The sequence below is a fragment of the Narcine bancroftii genome, chromosome 5, assembly GCF_036971445.1.
Source record: "Narcine bancroftii isolate sNarBan1 chromosome 5, sNarBan1.hap1, whole genome shotgun sequence".
Lineage (NCBI taxonomy): Eukaryota > Metazoa > Chordata > Chondrichthyes > Torpediniformes > Narcinidae > Narcine > Narcine bancroftii.
The window spans coordinates 147,584,145-147,605,708 of record NC_091473.1 but is presented as its reverse complement, the minus strand read 5'-3'; the positions used below and the strand labels follow the sequence as shown (position 1 = coordinate 147,605,708).

At 45.3% G+C, this 21,564-nt stretch overlaps 1 protein-coding gene across 11 annotated transcripts in view; it reads left to right on the top strand.

Annotated features, from left to right (window-relative positions):
* adgrl2a (adhesion G protein-coupled receptor L2a) overlaps window positions 1-21,564 on the top strand; it is a 905,078-nt gene that overhangs the window by 788,308 nt on the left and 95,206 nt on the right. For all 11 annotated transcript variants that reach the window (XM_069939357.1, XM_069939367.1, XM_069939363.1 and 8 more), the window contains one exon: window positions 19,949-20,239. In XM_069939357.1, coding sequence (XP_069795458.1) covers window positions 19,949-20,239 — 291 coding nt within the window. The remainder of the gene's footprint in view (window positions 1-19,948; window positions 20,240-21,564) is intronic.

Here is a 21,564-nt window from a genome sequence, read left to right as displayed (position 1 = left end):
TGGCTGATCATTCTCTGACAGTATCCATTCCCTGCCTTATCCCCATAACTCCCCATGCCAACAAGAGCCTTATCTAACTCCCTTTTGAACACATCCAGTGAATTTGCCCCTACCACTCTCTGCGGCGAAGCATTCCACAGATCAGCACCTCTCTGGATAAAAAGATTTCTCCTCATCTCTGTCCTAAAGGGCCTTCCCTGTATTCTTAAACTATGCCCTCTAGTCCTCTCCTAACCTTGGGAACATGGAATCCAAATTCACCCTGTCTAGCCCCTTGATAATCTTACATACCTCACTCATGTCTCCCCTCATCCTTCTAAACTCCATCACATATAAGCCCAGTCTTTCTAATCTTTCAGCATATGTCAATCCTGTCATCCCGGGAACTAACCTTGTAAACCTGCACTGCACTCCCTCTGTAGCGAGTATGTCCTTCCTCAAATTTGGGGACCAGAACTGGATGCAATATTCCAGGTGAGCTCTCACCAGCGCCCTGTACAACTGCAGGAGGGTATCTCTGCTCCTATACTCCAATCCCCTTTTTATGAAAGCCAACATGCCATTTGCCCCTCTCCACAGCCTGCTAAACCTGCATGCTAGCTTTTAGAGACTGGGGAAGCAATCGAATGGCCTTGGTGCCTTGACTGTAGGTGACGGGATGCAAGTTAACCAATAATCTGTTGGGTAAAGGAGGTGGCGCCTGAGATGTAGTGCTGAAAAGGGATATATTCAAGGGGAAACGTAAAAAAAGTACTGGAAGGACCTCACGGGCATAGCGTGCACCAGCCTCTACTGCACCAGCGACATGAACCAGGGTCCAAATCCCGCGCTGTCTGGAAGGAGTTTGTATGATGTCCCCGTGCCTGTGTGGGTTTCCCCCAGTGGCTTCGGTTTCCTTTGACCATTCAAAAAGTACCGGGGTGTAGGTTAATTAGGTGTAAACTGGGCTGCACAGACTCGTGGGCTGAAATGGTCCGTTACCGTGCAGAATGTCTAAATTTTAAAAAATCTTAAATTTATGCCTGAGTGAGATTTGGAGCAGATGTGTCCAAACCCGTGTTTCAACGCTGACACAATTCTTTTCTTTAGGGAATGTTGCGTCACGGAATCATGGAAATTTATAGCCCAAAATGTCCAGTTAGAAAATGGTCTTTAGTTCAAGTTTAAACAAAGAAATCCGGGAGGAAATTAGCAGGTCATACAGCAACCATGGGTCAAAATGGTCAATCAATTTTTCTCTTTGTCTCTTTCTCTCTCTCCCTCTCCCCCTCTCTTTTTCTCTCAGTCACCTTTCACAGAGCCAAAATCAATTCACACCTTTGGTTGGTCTGTGCTCTTCCCCGTTCATCTCCCCAGCCTCTAACTCAGACGCTGTGTTTTTGCACTCACAACTTGAGGAAGGGCTCAGGCCCAAAACATCGGTAATCTTTACATCCCTATGGACACTGGGAGATGGGCTGAGTTCCTCGAGCATCTCTGTTTTGACAACAGTCATTGTTTTGGGTCGAGACCCTTGGTCAAGACTAAGACAAAGTCCTATCTTGCTGAGGCAAATGAGAGAGATTGCAGATGATGGATGATGGTGAACTGGAAAGACACATAACATACTCAGCAAATCAGGCAGCGTCCTCGGATCCATTTTGGCACGAATCATGACGGCTCAATTGCCTTCTATTCGATTACTGTTCTTTATCTTCGTCTTAATAAAGAGTCTTGACCTAAAACATTGACTGACAGTTCATACCCGTAGATGTTGTCTGATCCGTGGACTTCTTCCAGCTGTTCTTTGATCTAGATTCCAGTGTTCTGCAGCTTTTGTGTTTTGCTTTAGTTTTGGTTTGTTCAGTTTGTTTTTATTCAGGAGTTTATCAGAGTTATCGTGTCTTTCAGCGTGGAAACAGGCCCTTCGGCCCAATGTGTCCATGTCCCACCCACTCGTTGGCCCATATTCCTTTAAACCAATCCATGTATCCATTCAAATATTTTCTTCAAGTTAAGTCAAGTCACATTTATTTGTTGTTCATACCATAACCATTTTCTCCGAACCCTGGAGCTGGTTATTTACATAGATAAATGATCTCAGAAACTTTTTTATGAATAATAAATAATATATAAATAAAGTGTTACATATGCTAGCCCTGTATCCCCGGAGTTCAGAAGCCTCACGGCTTGGGCGAAAATACTGTTTTTCAATCTGTTCATGAGGGCCCAAACGCTTCAGTAACTCTTCCCAGCTGGAAGGAGGGAGTACAGATTGGGGGATTGCGTTCTTAAACGTTGCAGCAATATATTGTCTGGCAGCCATTCCATACACCCACCACCCTCTGAGTAACTCCTGAGGTTCCTATTAAATCTCTCCCCCCCCCCCCCACCACCTCCCACATCTTAAACCTGTGTCTTCTGATTACCGATTCCCCTGCTCTAGACTAAAGAAACTCTGCGCTCACCCAATCTACTCCCCTCAACATTTGAATACCGAGTTACCCCTATCTCCATGGTAACAGGCCCTTCCAGCTCACAAGCCCGTGCCACCCAATTAACCAACAACCCTGTACGTTTTAAAGGCTGGGAGGAAACTGGATCACCCAGAGAAAACCCACACAATCACGGGGAGAATGTACAAACTCCTTACAGACAGCACGGGATCCGAACCTGGGTCACCAGTGTTGTAATGGCGTTGTACTAGCCACTACACTAACCATGTCACGTGACGTTTCCTGACAACGCTGAAAAGGTTTGTTTTACATGCTACCCAATAGATCTATCCTTGTGTACATACAGCAGAATAAAACATATGACAGAGAGTAGAGTTTCAGCAAGAACAAGGTAAGGACAACATAAATTTACTCGTTTTTAGTTCATTCTATAATCATATGGATGAAACTATCCTTGAATCTGGTGGTGAGTGGTTTCACACTCGTTGGTCTTCCCTCCAGAGGGAGCAGGGAGCAAAGTGCAAGTCCGCAGCAAGGCAAGTACTGTTGTACGATGGGTGCTTTTCCAGGGATCGGGAGCTGGAGACTGATTGGTGGAGGGAAGGGGAGGTGTTAAATTTGGAAACTTAGGCTGAGGTTCCTCCAATGTGGGCTATTTGGAAACCTGCTCTTGCCCCAAATGATGCTTTCTCTATTCTCCTCTCCTACCTTATAGGGATATCTGTTATTTCCTTCCATGGGCCATTTTTGTGACTGGGTTGTAGCATGGGAAAACCATAGAACATTACATCACAGAAGCAGGCACCTTCAGCCCTTCTAGTCTGTGCTGAGCCTTTTATTTTGCCTAGACCCATTGGCCTGCACCCATAGCTTTCATCCCTCTCCCATCCGGGTACTTGTCCAAATACTTCTTAAATGTTAAAATTGAGCCCGCTTTCACCCCTTCAGCTGGCAGCTCGTTCCACACCCCCACCACTCTCTGTGTGAAGAAGTTCCTCTTCATGTTCCCCCTAAACTTTTTCACTTTCACTCATAACCTATGTCCTCTGGTTTGTATCTCACCTACCCTTAGTGGAAAAGGCCTATCTACATTTACTCTCTCAAGCCCCCTCATAATTTTAAATACCTCTATCAAATCTCCCTTCATTCTTCTATGCTCCTGAGAAAAAAACCTCCTAACCTGTTTAAGCTTTCCCTTTCTGAAGTTCGCATAAAATCCTAGTAAATCTTCTCTGCACTCTTTCTATCTTATTGATATCTTTCCTGTAGTTCGGTGACCAAAACTGCACAAAATACTCCAAATTTGGCCTCACCAATGTTGTGTGCATTTCCACCATAACGTTGATTTATGAAGGCCAATATGCCAAACGCTCTCTTCAAAACCCTATCCACTTATGATGCCATTTTCAGGGAATTATATATCTGGATTCTCAGATCCCTCTGTTCTACTGCACTCCTCAGTGCCCTACCATTTACCGTGAATGCCCTTTCTTGGTTTGTCCTTCCAAAATGAAACACCTCACGCTTGTCTGCATTAAGTTCCACCTGCCATTTTTCCAGCTGGTCCAGATCCCTCTGCAAGCTTTGAAAACCTTTTTCGCTGACCACATTGCCTCCAATCCTAGTGTCATCTGCAAACTTGCTGATCCAATTTACCATATTGTTATCCAGATCATTGGTATAGATGACAAACAACAATGGTCCCAGCACTGATCCCTGAGGCACATCACTAGTTACAGGCCTCCGGTCTGAGAAGCGTCATCCGCCACTACTCTCTGGCTTCTTCTGCCCAGTCATTGTCAAATCCAGTTCACTACTTCACCATGAATACCTTGTGTATGTCTTCCAGACTAACCTCCCATGTGGGACCTTGTCAAAGGCCTTACTAAAGTGCATGTAGACAACATCCACAGCCTTTCCTTCATCATCACTTCCTGATAACCTCCTCAAAAAAACTCTATAAGATTGGTTAAACACAACCTGCCACTCACAAAGCCATGTTGACTATCCCTGATTTGTTTCCGGCTATCCAAATAATTGTATATCTGATCTCTTAGAACATCTTCCAATAATTTACCTACTACTGATGTCAGGCTCACCAGCCTATATTTTCTAGGGTTACTTTTGGAGCCTTTTTTAAACAACGGAACAACGTGAGGTACTCTCCAATCCTCTGACACCACAGCCGTGGCTAAGGACATTTTAAACATTTTTGTCAGAGACCTTGAAATTTCTACACCAGACTCCCTCAAGGTCAAAGGGAATATATTGTCAGTACCTGGGGATTCATCCATCCTCATCTTTATTCTGTAAAGGGTCCATGACCTCACTGCTTGTTTTCCTTACTTCCCACGACTCTGTGCCCGTTTCCTGAGTGAATACTGATGAAACAAAACATACAAGTTCTCCCCTGTCATTTTTGGCTCAATACAAAGCTGACCACTCTCATCTTCAAGGAAGACAATTTTGTTCCTTAATCTACAGGTATATTAAGAGCTATTTTTTGCTCTTAATATACCTGTAGAAACCCATAGGATTTTCCTTCACATTGTTGCCAAAGCAACGTCATGTTTTCATTTAGTCTCCCTGATTTGTTCCTTGAGATTTTTCTTGCATTTTTTTATACTCTTCAAGTACCTCATTTGGTTCATGTTTTCCCTCTGCCTGCTAACCTTGCCTTTAATTCTATACTCTCAGAATTTCACCTTTGAAGATCCTCCATTTACCTCTCACATCCTTGCCTGAAAACAATTTCTCCCAATCCATGCCTTCTAGATCCTTTCTCATTTCCTCACGATTGGCCTTTCTCCAATGTAGTATCTCAACCCGAGGCCCAGACCTATCCTTCTCCATTATTAACTTGAGACTAATGGCCACTGGTCCCAAAATGTTCCCCTACACATACTTCTGTCACTGGTCCTGCCTCATTCCCTAACAGGAGATCCAGTCTTGCACTCTCTCTAGTTGGTACCTCTATATATTGATTTAGAAAACTTTCCTGAACACATTTAACAAAATGCAAGCCATCCAGTCCTTTTTCAATATGGGTGTCTCAGTCAATATGTGGAAAATTAATATCTTCTGTAGCTGTCCGCTATCTCTCAACAGATTTACTTCTCCAATTCTCAACCCCATGAGTGTGGTCATACTTTTTCTTTTCCTCATCTTCACCCATATAGCCTCAGTAGATGAGACCTCTGATCTGTCCTGCCTGAGCAAAGCTGTAATATTTTCCCTGACAGGCAATGCCACTCCTCCCCCTTTCATCCCCCTCATTCTATCGTTTCTCAAGCAACGGTAGCCCGGAACATTGATGGTGCCTCTCCTGCAACCAAGTTTTACTAATGGGCACAATGTCATAATTCCACGTGCCAATCCACGCTCTAAGCTCGTTTGCCTTTTGCATTGAAATAGACGTACCTAAGAAAATTTCTACTATGTACAACCCGTTGACGTCTAACAGCGCATAAAATTTTCACATCATCTTTTCCCTCCTCCACTCCTCTATCTGCTCTGGCCCTCTGGTTCCCATCCCCCTGTAAATCAAGTTTAAACCCACTGGAGCACCTCTAGCAAACCTTCCTGCAAGGATGTTAGTCCCCTTCCACTTCAGATGCTAACAGTCCCGTCAGAACAGGTCCCACCTTCCACGGAAGCTGGAAAGATGAAGCCCTCTCTCTCTTACACTGTCTTTAGCTAGATGTTAAGCTGCATTATCCTTCTATTTCTATCCTCACTAGCACATGGCCCTCCTGAGATCACACCCCTGGAGGCCCTGTCCTTCAACCTAGTGCCTAACTCCCCAAAGTCTCCTTGCAGGAACTCCTCACTCTTCATAACCATATCATTGGTCCCTATATGGACCATGACATCTGGCTGCCCTCCCTCCCTCCTCAGAAGGCCGTGAACTCAATCTGATATATCTCAGCCCCTGGAACCAAGGAAGCAGCATACCATCCAGGATCCTTAATCTTTTCCACAGAACCTCTTCTCTGCCCCCCCTAATGATGGAATCCCCTATCACCTCTTCTCCCCCTTCCCTTCTGAGCCACAAGACCAGACTCCGTGCTAGAGACCTGATATCCATGGCTTATCCCTGGTAGGTCATCCCCCCAACAGCTTCCAAAATGGTATACTTATTGTTGAGGAGAGTAGCCATAGTGGTGGCCTGCACTTGCCTGCCTGTTCCCTTTCCCTTTCCTGACTGTCACCCATCTACACTCCTCCTGCCTCCTAGGTATGACAGTGTCCCTGTATCTCCTGTCCATCACCCCTCTGCCTCCCAAATAATTTGGTGTTCATCCAACTCCAGCTCCAATTCCTTAACTTGGCTTGTCAGGAGTTGCAGCTGCAGGCACTTCTTGCAGATGACGTCGTCTGGGATACTGCTTCAAGAAATATACAAGAGCAGTGGAGTTGAAGTTGAGAGCTCTCTGATTTTATTCGCTCCAACATTACTTATCAATGACTATTCTTCTCCTTGGACCAATCTGTGGAGGGGTGGTGAAAAGGCAGTGATTAACTTGGAATGACAAGATATAATTAGCATTACTGAACAAGGAAATGGAAGCCATCAGATTTTGGTTCCTGGTGGGAACGGAGGCATGGAGTCATACAGAATGGAACAGTCCCTTCTGCCCAACTCATCCATGCTGACACAGTTGACATTCTTGGCTGACTCATTTGTCTTTTTTTTAGACCTACAGAAGAGTAACAGGCCCTTTCGGCCAACAAGCCCGTGCTGACCCATTAAACCCAGTTGACCTACTACAACCCCTGGTATGTTTTTGAACAGTGGGAGGAAACCAGAGTCCCCCAGGGAAACCCACACAGCCATGGGGAGAGCATACAAAATCCTTACAGACAGCGCGGGGATTCAAATCTGGGTTTCAATTACTGGCACTGTAACAGCATTGTGTCAGAATGACCTTCATTCAAATCCTACCCTTCTGTACCCACTTGCTCATCCCAGAAATGAAACTCCCTCTGAATAAAATGTTTACCCCCTCAAGTCCCTTGGAAATCTCCCCCCAACACCGCAAGCCTTGCGCCCTCAAATTCCAACACATCATGGAAGGTGGGGGGAGGCTGTGAGCATTTACTTTATCCATTCCCTCATGATTTTAGAATGAATGAGAGGTCATTTTTATTGGAATGGATTAAATTCATTTATCATCTGATTGTACGTGGTTAGTGTAGTGGATTTATGGAGGGGTAATGTCCACGTCAGCTGCAGGGTCATTTATGGCTGACAAGTCCGATGCGGGACAGGCAGACACGGTTGCAGGGGAGAATTGGTTGGTTGGGGTTGGGTGTTGGGTTTTTCCTCCTTTATCTTTTGTCAGTGAGGTGGGCTCTGCGGTCTTCTTCAAAGGAGGTTGCTGCCCGCCGAACTGTGAGGTGCCAAGATGCACGGTTTGAGGCAATATCAGCCCACTGGCGGTGGTCAATGTGGCAGGCACCAAGAGATTTCTTTAGGCAGTCCTTGTACTTCTTCTTTGGTGCACCTCTATCTCGGTGGCCAGTGGAGAGCTCGCCATATAACACGATCTTGGGAAGGTGATGGTCCTCCATTCTGGAGACGTGACCTAGCCAGCACAGTTGGATCTTCAGCAGCATGGATTGCAGGGGGATGTCAGCCTCTGCCATCTCAAGTACTTCGATGTTGGAGATGAAGTCGCTCCAATGAATGTTGAGGATGGAGCGGAGACAACGCTGGTGGAAGCGTTCTAGGAACCGTAGATGATGCCGATAGAGGACCCATGATTCGGAGCCGAACAGGAGTGTGGGTATGACAACGGCTCTGTATACGCTAATCTTTGTGAGGTTTTTCAGTTGGTTGTTTTTCCAGACTCTTTTGTGTAGTCTTCCAAAGGCGCTATTTGCCTTGGCGAGTCTGTCGTCTATCTCGTTGTCGATCCATGCATCCAATGAAATGGTGCAGCCGAAATAGGTAAACTGGTTGACCGTTTTGAGTTTTGTGTGCCCGATGGAGATGTGGGGGGGCTGGTAGTCATGGTGTGGAGCTGGCTGATGGAGGACCTCAGTTTTCTTCAGGCTGACTTCCAGGCCAAACATTTTGGCAGTTTCTGCAAAACAGGACGTCAAGCGCTGAAGAGCTAGCTCTGAATGGACAACTAAAGCGGCATCATCTGCAAAGAGTAGTTCATGGACAAGTTGCTCGTGTGTCTTGGTGTGAGCTTGCAGGCGCCTCAGATTGAAGAGACTGCCATCCGTGCGGTACCGGATGTAAACAGCGTCATTGTTGAGGTCTTTCATGGCTTGTTTCAGCATCATGCTGAAGAAGATTGAAAGGAGGGTTGGTGTGAGAACGCAGTCTTGCTTCATGCCATTGTTAATGGAGAAGGGTTCAGAGAGCTCATTGCTTTATCTGACCCGATGTTGTTGGTTTTTGTGCAGTAGGAAACCGTGTTGAGGAACTTTGGGGGGCATCTGAGGCGCTCTAGTATTTGCCAAAGCCCTTTCCTACTCACGGTATCGAAGGCTTTGGTGAGGTCAACAAAGATGATGTAGAGTCCTTTGTTTTGTTCTCTGCACTTTTCTTGGAGCTGTCTGAGGGCAAAGACCAAGTCAGTAGTTCCTCTGTTTGCGCGAAAGCCACACTGTGATTCTGGGAGAAAATTCTCGGCGACACTAGGTATTAGTCTATTTAGGAGAATGTAACAATGGCGTGAAGCAAGGCTTCAGTTGTCCAAGACTCGCCAAGGCAAATTGCGCCTTTGGAAGACTACGCAAAAGAGTCTGGAGAAACAACCAACTGAAAAACCTCACAAAGATTAGCGTATACAGAGCCGTTGTCATACCCACACTCCTGTTCGGCTCCGAATCATGGGTCCTCTACCGGCATCACCTACGGCTCCTAGAACGCTTCCTCCAGCGTTGTCTCCACTCCATCCTCAACATTCATTGGAGCGACTTCATTTCCAACATCGAAGTACTCGAGATGGCAGAGGCCGACAGCATCGAATCCACGCTGCTGAAGATCCAACTGTGCTGGCTAGGTCACGTCTCCAGAATGGAGGACCATCGCCTTCCCAAGATCGTGTTATATGGCGAGCTCTCCACTGGCCACCGAGACAGAGGTGCACCAAAGAAGAGGTACAAGGACTGCCTAAAGAAATCTCTTGGTGCCTGCCACATTGAATACCGCCAGTGGGCTGATATCGCCTCAAACCGTGCATCTTGGCGCCTCACAGTTCGGCGGGCAGCCACATCCTTTGAAGAAGACCGCAGAGCCCACCTCACTGACAAAAGACAAAGGAGAAAAAACCCAACACCCAACCCCAACCAATCAATTTTCCCTTGCAACCGTGTCTGCCTGTTCCGCATCGGACTTGTCAGCCTCAAACAAGCCTGCAGCTGACGTGGACATTGCCTCTCCATAAATCTTCGTCCGCGAAGCCAAGCCAAAGAAGAAGAAGTGTAGTGGTTAGTGCCACACTGTGAGAGCGAACAGGACCGGGGTTCGAATCCCACGCCGCCTGTAAGGAGTTTGTACGTTCTCATGTCGAGTCCCCGAGGGACTCATTGTTCAAAGTGTACCGGGGGATGTGGGTCAATTGAGTGTAATGGGGTGACACAGGCTCGTGGGCCAAGAGGGTCCTTTTATTTGGCTGTATGTCTAAATTAAGTGTAACCCGATGAAACAGCGTTCTCCGGTCCTTGATTTAAAACACGGCAAGCACACACACAGTCATAACACAAATACAAGCAAATGATACGTATCATGTTTCCTCATTTCTCCAGGGCTACATGATCTTATGCAATGCTTAATGGGTTGGGGAATTCACCACTGTGCGGAGCTGAACGAATCGTTTTAACCTTGTGCACCGCCATTCTTTGTTTTCTGGAGGGACACATTTGTACGTGAGCATATACGAACCAGCCTTGCCACAGAGGCATTAGTAGAGACAGGAGTTGCCCACCTTGGGAGTTAATTGGACCAACACCAGTCTCCACCATCTCAGCAAAGCGAGGGGTCAGGATATCCTGCACTGGAGGCAGAATGTCGTAATACCAATGCTCTCTCTAAATATAACAGATGAATAATAAAACCGCACAATTGTCAAAATAATTAACCTTTGAACAACTTTTCTCAAGATTTATTTTTGTGCCCATTCAAAGTTGTATTTCCTGTTCTCAGCATCTGCAGCCGAGCCTGCCAGCTTCACGGTCTGTACTTCAGGTGGTCCCGTGTATCTGCTGGAGCGCAGTAGACCTGGCCCACGTCTCTGAGTTAATGGCTCGCAGGCAGCAGCAAGAGCCAATGCCCACAGCTCCAGTGACCTGGGTTCAATGCCAACCTACGGTGCTGTCTGTGTGGAGTTTGTATGTTCTCCTGTTTCACGGAATGAAGAACAGTGCAGTGCAGGAACAGGCCCTTCTGCCCACATATCTCTACCAACTATGATTTCAAGCACAACACCGCAGCTCAGTACAGGCCCTTTGGTGCATAGTTGCATCGACCTTTATAAGCCTACTCAATGATCTAACATTTCCCTATCTCACACCCATAACCCTCTATTTTCTTAGATTTATGGACCTGTCTAAGAGTCGCTTGTTCCAGCCTCCACCACCATCCCTGGAAAGGCATTCCAGGCACCCACAACGTCTCCCTATAACTTCCCCCATCCTCATCTTAAACAGATGTCCTCTGGTAGCTCCTACTGTCACTTTGGGGAAAAGATGATGTCTGTCCACCCACCCCCACCCCCCCCCCCCCAACTTCATAATCTATTAAGTCACCTCTCATCCTTCTTCACTGCAAAGAGAGGAGCCCCAGCTCTGTTAACCTTGCCTTATAAGACACGTTCACCAATCGAGGCAACGTCCAGCTGGATGCCCTCTGCACCCACTCAATAGCTTCAGCATTCTGTAGTGAGGCGACCAGATCTATTCATGTGTCCATCTCCAACCCTCCTCAGCACTGCTTCCACCACTACTCCTGGCAGTATGTTCCAGGCACCTCCATCTGTCTGTGTCAAAAAAGCTTGTCCCACACAGCTCCATTAACCTCACCACCCATATCCCCCCCCAACCCCCACCAACATGTCCTGTAGCAGGTGACATTTCTACCCTCAGAAAATTATTCTGTCTACCCCAGTTGTTCTCAACCTTTCTCTTTCCGCTCACGTACCACTTTTAAGTAATTCCTCTGCCCCAAGTAAGGTGGGATGTGGGTGGGAAGGGAAGGTTGAGAATCACTGCTCTAGACCCAATTGTTACTGAAATATTTTGCTTGAGAAAAATGGTTCATGGCCCATTTCCTTTTTTTTTAAATATTTTATTTATAAAAGAAAAGAAACAACCAGGAAATATAACAATATATCAAAATTTAAACATGGTTATATAAAAAAAATAAAAAATCTACCCAAAATAAACCCATACCCCCCCTCCAAACCTAAAACTACTCCCTCCCACTATCCTACATCAACCCCCCCACCATTGGCCCATTTCTTTGGATTTATGAAGCCGTGCACATAATGAGTCAATGAGGTACAATTAAAACAGTGGTTATCCAACTTTTTCTTCCCACCCATATCCCACCTTAAGCAATCACTTACTAATCACAGAGCACCGATGGCCTAGAGATTACTTAAAGTGGGATGTGAGTGGAATGAAAAAAGGCTGAGAACCACTGATCTAAGACCATTAAATTCAGGTTTCATTTCACCTGCACATATTTTCAATGACTATAACTTCCCTGTGCCCCTCCCCCAAATAAAATGAAGCTAAATGAAATCATTTTTTCTTACAGTATTCAAGCTAATTGTCTAAATCACGCTTTTTCACCAAGTTATAGCAGTGCTTGAGATGATTCGAAACATGTACAAGGTAGCTTTTATTGCATTTTGGATTAATTACTGTGCAAGAAATATGTCACTGGCTTTTGATTTCCCTTGCAGACCTGCCCTCTGCTGCTGTCTCGGGTCAGTGGGTTTGTGGGGGGGGGGGGGGAGAGAGAAATAGATTTCTTGTTTACTAAATGTACCAGATTATTAATCAGATAGCTGAAAATCAGACATCTGAGATGATTATGCCCGAGGATTGGCATCACAGAGAAATTTGCATCGAAATGAGTCCAGCTTCAAAATGGCCGTCTTCTCATGGCGAGATACCCCTGTCTTTTTGTTTAATCTTGGGACGTTTAAAGTCGAGGATCGATTAAAAGGTTTCCCCCCCACCAACAATATTGATCCACTCTCGATCATCGTTTTGATGTCCAGAACGCCAACCTCTATTACAAAGCCACTTCTGTCAGATTCAATAACATCTTCCAGCCGATTACTTGGAAACGAGTGCTGGGCACTCAAAGCTGACTTTTTGCTGCAGCTCATCTGTTTCTTTGGCAGCGTCCTTAATATAAATTTATTAGATTAAAAGGTCTACAAATTAGCTGGATGCATTTTGAAACTTGCTGCACTTAATACCTGATGATTGATTTAATAAGTTCCAACCTGAGGTGATTCTGTGAGTTCCTCAGAGAGCCAGTGACAGTTTCTCTCTGACAGTTAATTAGCCACCAAAACAAAATATTCTCAGGCTCTTGTAGCAAAGGTACGGTTTAATTTAATCAAAATAAATCTGTGAGTGACTCAGTTGTCAAGTCAGGAATTGGGGGGAAAAAAAAGAACATAGAACACTTCAGCACTGTACAGGCCCTTCAGCCCTCGATGCTGTGTCAACCTATATATTCCTTAAAAAAAAGTACTAAATCCTCCTTGCCCTGAAACCCTCCATTTTTCTTCATCCATATCCCTGTCTAAGAGTCTCTTAAATGCCCCTAGTGATTCAGCCTCGACCACCATCCCCGGCCCCCACAACTCTCTGTGTAAAACAACGAACACCTGACATCTCCCCTAAACTTCCCTCCCTTCACTTTGTACATATACACTCTGGTGTTTGTTTTTCCTGCCTCGGGGGGGGGGGGAGGATAGACACTGACTGTCCGCCCTATCTATACCCCATAATTTTCTAGACCTCTATTAAGTCTCCTCTCATCCTTGTGCATTCCAAAGGGAAAAGTCCCAGCTCTGCTAAGCTTGCCTTATAAGACTTATTTTCCAATCCAGTCAACATGGTGGGGGGTTGGGGGGGTTAGCGTGGCGGTTAGCGCAATGCTGTTACAGCACCAGTGATCGAGACCAAGTTTCAAAATCCGCGCTGTCTATTAGGAGTTTAAACGTTCTCCCCATGTCTGAGTGAGTTGCCTCCAGGGCTTCCGGGTTGTTCCCACCATTCGAAACGTACTGGGGATTATTGGCCAATTGGGTGTAATTGGACGGCAGGGCATCATGTGCCAAAATGGCCTGTATACATTTAAAAATTTTAAATTTAAATTTAGATTTTAATTTTAAAACATCCTGGCAAATCTCTGCGCCCTCACACTAGCTTCCACATGAGATGACTAGAACTGAAGACTCACCAGAGATTCATAGAGTTGCAACATGACCTCTTGAACTCCACCCCCGCAATTAATGAAGCCCAACATCAATATTTGAGAAGATATCAGACAGATACTGGTGAGAGAAGGATTTAGAAGGCAACAGGGAAAGGGACTGGTAAACTACTGGTCTGCAGATGCTGGTGTCAAATGCAGTACACAAAAGTGCTGGCGGATTTCACAAGTCACACAGCATCTATAGGAAGCAAAAGGTTCCTTCCCTTTCCCTTCCACCTCTTCCCCACCCCCCACATACTATTCGGCCATCTGCCTGTTCGGCACATCTGAAGAGGGCCTCAGGCCAAAAAAAATGTCTGTTACTTTCCAGCGATTCTGTATGACCTGCTGAGTTTTTTGCACTGCAGGTGAAGAGACAGACGGGGTTGATTCCTCGAGATATAGGAGCAGGATCTGGCCCATCGAGCCTGCTCCTCCATTCACTAAGATGGTGGCTGATCTGGCTGAGGACTCAGCTCCACTTACCCACCCCTCTGTTCCTCGTAACCCCTAATTCCCCTCTTCAAAAACCTAGCCTCTACTGCTTCCTTTGGGCAGATTCTTGGCTCCCTGGGAGAAGCAGTTCCTCTTCACCTGTGCCTTAAATCTACAACCTGGAAGTGCAAAGGCGATGTCCCGAGTTGTCATCTCACCTGCCTCTAGCACATCTCTTCTGGGGAGCTCGCCCAAATCTGATGGGGTGAGTGACCTTTTTGTGGGCTAGAGTGATCGCAGGGGTTTCAATGGTTTCTGCACCAGAAAGTCACCTTTGAACAGTCAACTTCACGTTTGTCATTTCATTCTGGTGTAGATATGATGGAACCATACCAGCTGGCAATTGAAAACAAATATTCCCCTTCCGTTCGTTCCATTTCTCTATATAAAAATGGATTCCCTTCCCAAAGTTAACTATATCTCCAAGAACGATTAATACCACAGGATCTTCCACAAGACATCGGCACAGAATTAGGCCATTGAGACGGACCTACTATTCTGTCATGGCTCCTTTTCAATCCCATTCTCCTGCCTTCTTGCTATAACCCTAGATTCCCTTCCTAATCAAGAACTCATCTGGCGCTGTCTCCAAGGATTTTGTACATTCACCCATGTCTGCATGTTTCCTCCCACCCGTCAAAATGTATGGGGATTGTAGGTTAATTGGATGTATTTGCACGGCACGGGCTCATGGGCTGGAAGGGCCCGTTACCGTGCTGTATGTCTACATTTAATTATTAAAAATTTGTCTATCTCTATCTTGAATGCCCCCAATGACTTGGCCTCCACAACTGTCCACAATGTCCCATCTTGGAAATGGATCCAACAGACATCTATCAATCTCTGCCTTAAATACATACACCCAATGACCTTGCCATTGCAGCAGTTCATGTTATCAAATTCCAGAGGGTCCCCACCCTCTGGGGAAAGAAATTCCTTATGAGTACCAAAATACAATGAAAAGCATTATCTTGAATGCTATCCACACAGATAAAGTGGGTAGTGCGATAATTAAGAAAAATGCAGGGTATGGTGTTTGGGTAAGTATAAAAATGTGCAGGGTATAGTGTGACTGGGACAAAGTGGAGGATCGAAAGAAAGTGCAGTTGAACAGGTTGGGGCATCAACTTCGATCAATGAGAGGTCGACTGTTGTGGGGTTCATTCAGGAGCCGGATGGCTGCAGGGAAGACATTGTCTTTAAGCCTGTTAGTACGTGCTTTCACACTTTTCAGCCTTTTCCCTGGTGAAAGGAGGGTGAAGAGAGAGTGTAATGGGTCCTTCAGTGTGTTGGCTGCCTTTCCTCGACAGCGGAAGGTGTAGATGGAGTATATGGAATCAGTTTGCTTTGAGCTCCACCCACCACCTTTTGTTACAATTTAGTCCTATCGATCAGCATCACATTTTGTTTGAGAATTCTGCTGTGACCTGTGTTCGTATTGCTGAAGGACATAATAGGGACAAAGGCTTTGAAAGTTTGAACCTCTGTAATTAACGAGGATGGGGGTTTGGGGAAATGGCATTGTGCAAGTTACAATTTTTGTTTGAGTCCATGTTCAAAGAGGGAGGAAGGCGAGGATCTAGAAAGCCAAAGAATGCTTTGATTGGATCTTTGAAACTTTATAATTTGAAAAGGGGACAGCACGGTCAGCGTGGCAGCTCAACAGCGATCGGGATTCAAATCTGGCGCTGTCTGTAAGGAGTTTGTACGTTCTTCCTGTGTTGGTTAGATTTCCTCCGCGGGCTCCAGTTTCCTCCTGCCCTTCAAAGTGTATGAGGTTGGGGGGGGGGGTGTAGGTCATTGGGGTGTGATTGGGTGGCATGGGCTTGTGGGCCAAATAGGCCTTTTGCTGTGCATATGTTTATCTATCAGGCTTATTTTCATGTCTGTGACTAATGGAAAGGGTTGCAAGATGTTTGGACCTTGGAAATCGCTGCATATAAGTTAGTAAAATATCATGTAAATCAAAAACATCTTGAGTGTGAATATACTTCCCAGATACACACTCCTTTAGTTTTCTTATCTGATTATTACTGGCAAAAAAATAAAATCGAATGACTGGTCTGATCCACGTTCTGAGAAATAAAATGTTCATTGTGATAAGGAGCTGGAAATATCAAGGATTATAGTCCCTTTACTGCCCAAAGCAATCTAACCCTTGCATGCTGCTCCAATTTAAGTACCTCATATCTGTGTGTGGTTGCAATCGAGTTGGGTAGACTGTGTCGATAAAGGACATGAAGCAATGGGTGGAAGAATTTAATTGAACGGTTTCAGGTGACTGTCAGGTCGATAAACAGAAAATGTGTCCTGCAGTGGGAAAGGGTACAGAGAAAAGCAGAAGAGACAGCTGTCATTGAACGATTCTACAGTGCAGAAACAGGCCCTTCGGCCCAACTTATCCATGCTGGCCAGAGTCTCAGTTGTATCCCTTCTTATCCACGTCCCGGCCAAAATGTCTTGAACATTACAATTCTCCCCACCTCTACCACTTCCTCTGGTAGCTCGTTCCATGTGCCCACCTCCTCTTTGGGAAGAAGGTGCCCCCCAGGGCCCTTTTAAGTCTTGCCCCTCTCAGCTTCAATCCATGCCCTCTAGTTTTAGCTTTGCTAAGGCCATGAAAAAAAAACCTGTGACTATTTACCTATTCCGTACCCCTCATGATTTCCTAAACCTTTGTGAGATCCCACAACTTCCCCCCAATCTGTCCTTGAGGTGTATTTTGCTGATAAACATTTGTTGTTTACTCATTTTGTCAGAGCCACATGCTTCCATTAAGCAAACCTTTGTTTGCAAGTTCATTTAGTTCTTTACATTATATACAGCACCTTCCATAATGTTTGGGACAAAGATACTTTTTTTTTCCATGTCCCTGTGTGCCACAGTTTTAAATTTGTAATTATTACGAGCCCAGACGACCCCAAAACCCAGCAGCAATAAAAATTCACCAAGACAAATGGTTACTTAAACAAAAGTTGCTTTTAATTATCTTTAAACATAAAAACAGGATCAAACTTTAATTTAACCTAACTTAACCCCCTTCTAATTCTAAGCGCACGTGTATGTAATGTGTGTGTAAGTTCAGAAAAGTTCTTTGATTCACAGTCCAATCTCACTTCTCACTTCTCCAATCCTTATACTGTGCACAGAATTTAACATTTATGAATCTTCACTAGGCTTTGGTGCTTGAAAGGTAAATGATTACCACTTAGGAAGGTTGTTGTTGGTTGTCAGAGAGAAATTTGTCGTTCGCTGGACACCCACAAATGGTTCTTTGTAACCAGCCATTTCAGTGTCTTGCCGAAGAAACTTGCCCCATTAGGGTTTCCCAGATAATAACCTCTTTCTTTCGGGTCACCGAGAGTTCCTTTTCTGTTTCTCTTATCTCAGGTGAAACATTATACAGCTAGCCATCTCCTCTTGTATGGACCACAAGGGCTTTGAACAGGCTGAACCCAGAACTTAATCCATCTTCAAAGTGGAGCAAACAAGCTTCCAAAAGCCACTGCAGAAAACCAGCTCTCTCTCTCTCTCTCTCTCTCTCTCTCTCTCTCTCTCTTTCTATCTTTCTCTCTCTCTCTTTCTCTCTCTCTCTCTCTCTCTCTCTGTCTCTCTCTCTCTCTCTGTCTCTCTCTCTCTGCTTGAAAAACCACATGACCTAATTAGAACAGCAAACTGCATTCAGACAGATTGTGGCACCGGACGCAATCTTCTGAGTCTGTTCATCTGTTGCTTTCCAATCAATAATCTATTACTCCAAAGCATGCCCTCTTAACACCTACTGATGAAGTCCTTCAGCAAAGCAATTTCCATTGTCTTTACAAAGGCACTGGCTTGAGCAGAGCTCTGGCATTTTAAATGAGATCTGTGTTGTGAAGTGTTTGTATGTGACCTGCACTAAAAAAAACCCCACAATTTATATCCCAAAAACATATCTGTACATAATATAAAATACAACATAATCTTACATAATCAAACAATTCACCTGTGATTAAAGTGCACATTCCAGATTTTATTCAAGGTTATTTGTGTGCATTTTGGTTTGATCACGTAGAAATTACAGCACTTTTTATACATAGTTTCCCTATTTCAGGGCCCCATAATGTTTGGGACATTGGGCTTCACAGGTGTTTGTGAGTACTCAGGTATGTTTAATTGCTTCATTGGTGCAGGTATGAGAGAGCTAGGGTTTCTTCACAGCTTTTGATCATCTTTGTAGTCCTTAGTTGCCATTTTGCAACATGAGGACCAGGGTTGGGCCCAATGAAAGGGCAGCACCGTTAGCCTAGCAATTAGTGCAATGCTGTTACAGCACCAGCGATCTGGACCAGGGCTCAAATCCTACACTGTCTGTACGGGGTTTGTACATTCTGCCCGCATCTGCCTGGGTTTCCTCCGGGGGCTCCGGTTGCCTCCCACCATTCAAAAACGTACAGGGAGTTGTGGGTGTAATTGGGCGGCATGGGCTCATGGGCCGACATGGCCTTTTACCATGCTATATGTCAAAAAAAAAGTCCACCCAAGAATGCCAACTTGGTCTGCATGGATGGATTGGGCCAAAGGGCCTGTTACATTCTGTTCCCACGAGTCCCCAACAATAAACGAACTGGGGGGGGGCGGGGATTGTAGATCACTTGGGTATAATTGGGTGGCACGGGCTTGTGGGACAAAATTGTCTGTATAACAGAATAATAGAAAGTCATAATATATATAAATATAGTAAGGCCAATATAAAGCTGAGAAACAAGCTCCACTCTCTCACACCTGCACCAATGAAGCAATTAAATATACCTGAGTATATTCACAAACACCTGTGAAGCCCAATGTCCCAAACATTATGGGACCCTGAAATGGGGGAACTGTGTATATATAAAAAGGGGTTGTAATTTCTACATGGACGAACCAAAATGCACACAAATAACCTTGGGCACTTTAATTACAGGCGAATCGTTTGATTAAAAATTTAATACTTTGGAGCACAGGAGCAGACGAAGTTAAAAAAAAAAGTCCTTGTCCCAAACATTATGGAGGGCACTCTACGTAAACAGAGAAGTGACGTTCGCAGTTTGCAGCTGATCATTGTGTAATTAGAGCAGAATTTGGTGTTACGTGTTTTACATGAGCCGCGTGCTCCAAGGTTGTAACCGAGCTTCCTTTATTTATGTTGCAGAACACAGTTAAAGAGACAGGGATCTGTACAATTGTCCAGAGCAAGGATCTGAAGTAAATAAGTGAACTTTACTCCAACCTCTTGTCTTGTTTCTGGACAGTTATTCTGTCTAATGTATAAAACGCTGTCTAGTATAAAGCACATTCCATGATGTGTCAACCCTCCCCTTTACCTCTTGCACTCCAGGCAGAAAAGTCCCAGCCTCTCCGTATAATTCAAGCAGAGAGACAGGCCTCTTTGGCCAATCATAAGGAAACCTCCTCACACAAGGATGGGCCAAGTTCAGAGCTTTGTCCCCAAGACTGGGAATGAGCTGCTTGCCCAGTTGGGCTGAATGGCCTGTTTGGTTGCTGTATCTTTGTGCTAACTTGCTGACTTACCTTGCAGTCCCAACCACGGTGGAGACAACTTCTGCGGAGGTGACTCACGCCAAGACCACGGCAGCGACCACCAGCACGACCGTCGGCGAGAAGGCACTCGCCACCACAACCCAGGCCAAGGAAGGCGGCCAGGGGCCCAGACCAGGCCCCCAGGACCTAGGCACCAAGCCTCCCCCGGTGACTCATTATTTCCCCCTCCCCGAGAGGTTCTGCGAGGCGACTGAAGCCAGGGGAATAGGTTGGCCTCGGAGCAAGAGAGGCACGATGGTGGAACGCCCCTGTCCTAAAGGCACGCGAGGTAAGAGGGTCAGAGATAAAACTGCCTGGACTCAACTGATTCAAAGGGCTGGGTGGTCCAAATATGAATTTAAACACAACTGCAGGTGAAGGCCATTCAGCCCTTGAACCTGTGCCACATCCAAATGGATTATGGCTGATCAAGTGAGCTTAATACCCTATTTGGAGTAACTGTATGGAGTTTTGGGCCCCATATCTTATAAAGGATGTAGCAAGGTTGGAGAGGGAACAGAGGAGTTACCAGAATGATAAGGATAACATATGTGGAATGCTTAACGGCCTTTGGACTCTATTCATTAGAATATAAAAGAATGAGAGGGTAGTTCAGAAACATTTCGAAGAATGAATGGATTGGACAGACTAGATGTAAATAAAATGTTTCCCCTGTTGGGTGATTCGAAGGCACGGTCTTAGAATTAGAAAGTACCAGTTTACAACAGAGATGAGGAGAAATTTCTTTAGTCAGAGGGTCATGAATTTGTGGAATTCGTTGCCACATGCAGCTGTTTAGGCCGTATCTTTGGGGGAATTGATAGGTATCTAATTAGTCAGGGTATCATGGCATATGGGGACAAGGCCGGAACTTGGGAATAGACGTGAGAACAGTTTAGCTCAGGGAGCGTTCACGGAGCAGACTCGATGGGCCAAATGGCCTGCTTCTGTTCCTTTTTCTTGTGGTTAGTGCTTTCTCTCCAACCCCCTTGGTCCCTTTAGCTCTAAGGGCAGTGTCCTTTTGAATACGTCTCGGGAACTGACCTCAACAACATTCTGCAGCAGGGAGATGCACAAGTTTACAAATGGCGCCCATTCCCATCTATTGAAAAGTTACGTGGCATCACTAGGCTTGCTGTCACCCAGTGCGGTAACTCTTGGTGTCACCCCCCACCCCCAACAATGGACCTCCTCCCATACCAGACCACACAGAATTATTAGTAGTTTTTTTGTTACTGGTAAATCATAATTGCCGTAGATCACTGAATATAATGGTGAGAGTAGTGAGATAAGCTAGCAAAACAACACCTCGTGCAGACGAAACCACGGGGTTCGAAGCATCATTGTCATTGGGTAATAACAACAGCTCTGACCAGAGTGCATTTAGAAGGTTCAAAAAGTAAATTAACATCAAGTAATCTGGGCTTATGAAAAATGTTGTTTTTATAACTAACCAGAGGAATATTTTTATTAAAAATAGTATATTTCTGCTGGAACGCTGCACAAAAATTTTATAGACAGTCATTTGGTCTCACCACCTCTGATGGTATCACCTGGTGTGGTCCACACTCCACCAGCGACGCCGTTGGAGAGGGCAGGGCCTTATGGGCTGTG